This window comes from Mercurialis annua, linkage group LG1-X, assembly GCF_937616625.2.
Source record: "Mercurialis annua linkage group LG1-X, ddMerAnnu1.2, whole genome shotgun sequence".
Lineage (NCBI taxonomy): Eukaryota > Viridiplantae > Streptophyta > Magnoliopsida > Malpighiales > Euphorbiaceae > Mercurialis > Mercurialis annua.
Genome location: NC_065570.1, coordinates 48,736,674 through 48,738,486, shown reverse-complemented (window position 1 = coordinate 48,738,486; position 1,813 = coordinate 48,736,674). Strand labels below are relative to the sequence as shown.

Below are 1,813 nucleotides of genomic sequence, written 5' to 3'. Positions count from 1 at the left end.
TCAGCATAATGAGGGTTTTTGAGCCGGTTTTGTCAAGTTCAGGGTAAAAGTGATCCGGTTTTTTTAATTTAGACGTTTTTGATACTTTGTGTCAAATTCAGGAGGTAAAGTGATTCATCATTCGTAAATTTTCTATATAATTTTTTAAAATATTTGATTTTTTTTCTCTTTTAATTTATTTATATCTTATTATTGAAAAGAACACACGGTTTTACAACAAGCCCATGTGAGCTGCCTTTTCCAACCACATTCTTGACAAACACAAACAATTTGTACAAATTTTCCCCATACCATATCCCCATTTTGAATCCAACATTCACTCCCCCACTCAAACTCTCCTCTTTCCTTACTCCTCAGGTTTCTCCCTCAAACAAAACCTACTCTTTCTCATCTCATCCCCAATATTTTCCACTTCAATTTTCCTTAGTTGGGTAGATTTCGTTTCTTTTTTTCCTTACTTGGGTAGATTTCGTTTCATTTTTTTCCTAATGTATAACTAAGCAAATTTAGTTTTTCTTGAATGCTAATTTTCTCAGCAAAAATGGCGTCTTTTAGCGGATTAGGAATTGGGTTAAGCTTAGTCTTCGGCTGTCTTCTTCTAGCATTCGTAGCAGAGATTTACTATTTGCTATGGTGGAAAAAAAGAGTTACAATTACAACGACTAGAGAACTCATAGAAGATGAAGATAATTACAGTTTTTTCCATTTAATTTGCTGGAGAAAACCCAATTCAATCGGCGACAACTCATCTCAAGAAAGATTGCGAGATCAATCAATCAATCGGCAAGAACACGAACAAGATTTAGAATTAGGAGCAGCCAAGGATTTGCTGATTAAAGCGTTTAGTACCGAAAATCAAGAAAGTGTAGAAGCGGAGCTCATGAGACTGCACAATCTCGCCGGCCCGCCGAGATTTCTGTTCACCATTAACGAAGAAACTAAAGAAGATTTGGAATCCGACGACGGAAGATCAAGAAAAGGGTCGAGAACTAAGAGTTTGAGTGATATTTTATTAACAGTCGACACGACGCCGTTTCTTACTCCGTTAGCTTCTCCGCGTTTGAATCCGAGTCTTTTAGATTGTTATCATAACCAGGGGTTTAATCCTCTGTTCGAGTCTTCATCGTTATCAGTTGAGGCGGAGATTAACAGGCTGAGATCGTCGCCGCCGCCGAAATTCAAGTTCTTGAGAGACGCGGAGGAGAAATTGTTCAGAAAATTAATGGAAGAATCTGAGAAGAAGACGGTAACGGAGGAGATAACGGTGACGGAAGGGTCATTTTTAGGATTCATTGTGGGGAAAAATAAGGAAAGAATCTCAAGCTCTGCTCAGGTATTGCCGTTGGCTTCTTCACCTAGTACGACATTTAGACAAGTAGACAAGAATCTCAATGTTCTTTAATTTAATTTCTTTTTAAATTAACATGAATTTGAGTTTTTTTTTTCAATTTTTTTGTTATATTGGAAATATAATTTAATTTTTGAAATTAATGAATGTGCATTGGAGTTGTGAATTTGTTTTGATGTTTATCTGGCCTCTGAGATGGGCAATCTGCAAAAGCAAATGGAGCCTTGAAAACTCCAATGCAAGTAGACAAATTCTGGTATTATTGGTGTTAAAATGTTTGGTTATGTCGAGTGGAGTAGGGTGAGGGGTGCTGTGGGTAGGAGTTTGCCACGAACCGAAAGAAAAATCGAATAATTTTGAACTGAAAATGATTGTTTGATTTATTTATTAGAAAATTCAAAAATGAAATTAGTTCGTTTTATTTTTTTTTATTTTAAAAAATTAATAGTGTTGATTTTTTTTTCA

At 35.6% G+C, this 1,813-nt stretch overlaps 1 protein-coding gene across 1 annotated transcript; it reads left to right on the top strand.

Moving 5' to 3' along the window:
• Positions 1-218: 218 nt before the first annotated feature.
• On the top strand, positions 219-1,516 carry LOC126668609 (uncharacterized). The gene has a single exon (XM_050361799.2). The coding sequence runs from the start codon at positions 521-523 to the stop codon at positions 1,400-1,402; it is 882 nt and encodes a 293-aa protein (XP_050217756.1). The 5' UTR covers positions 219-520; the 3' UTR covers positions 1,403-1,516.
• The last annotated feature ends 297 nt before the right edge of the window (positions 1,517-1,813 follow it).

What these genes read in the sequence shown, in the direction of transcription:
- LOC126668609 (XM_050361799.2), top strand. Translation starts at nt 521, where the DNA reads ATGCTAATTTTCTCAGCAAAAATGGCGTCTTTTAGCGGATTAGGAATT.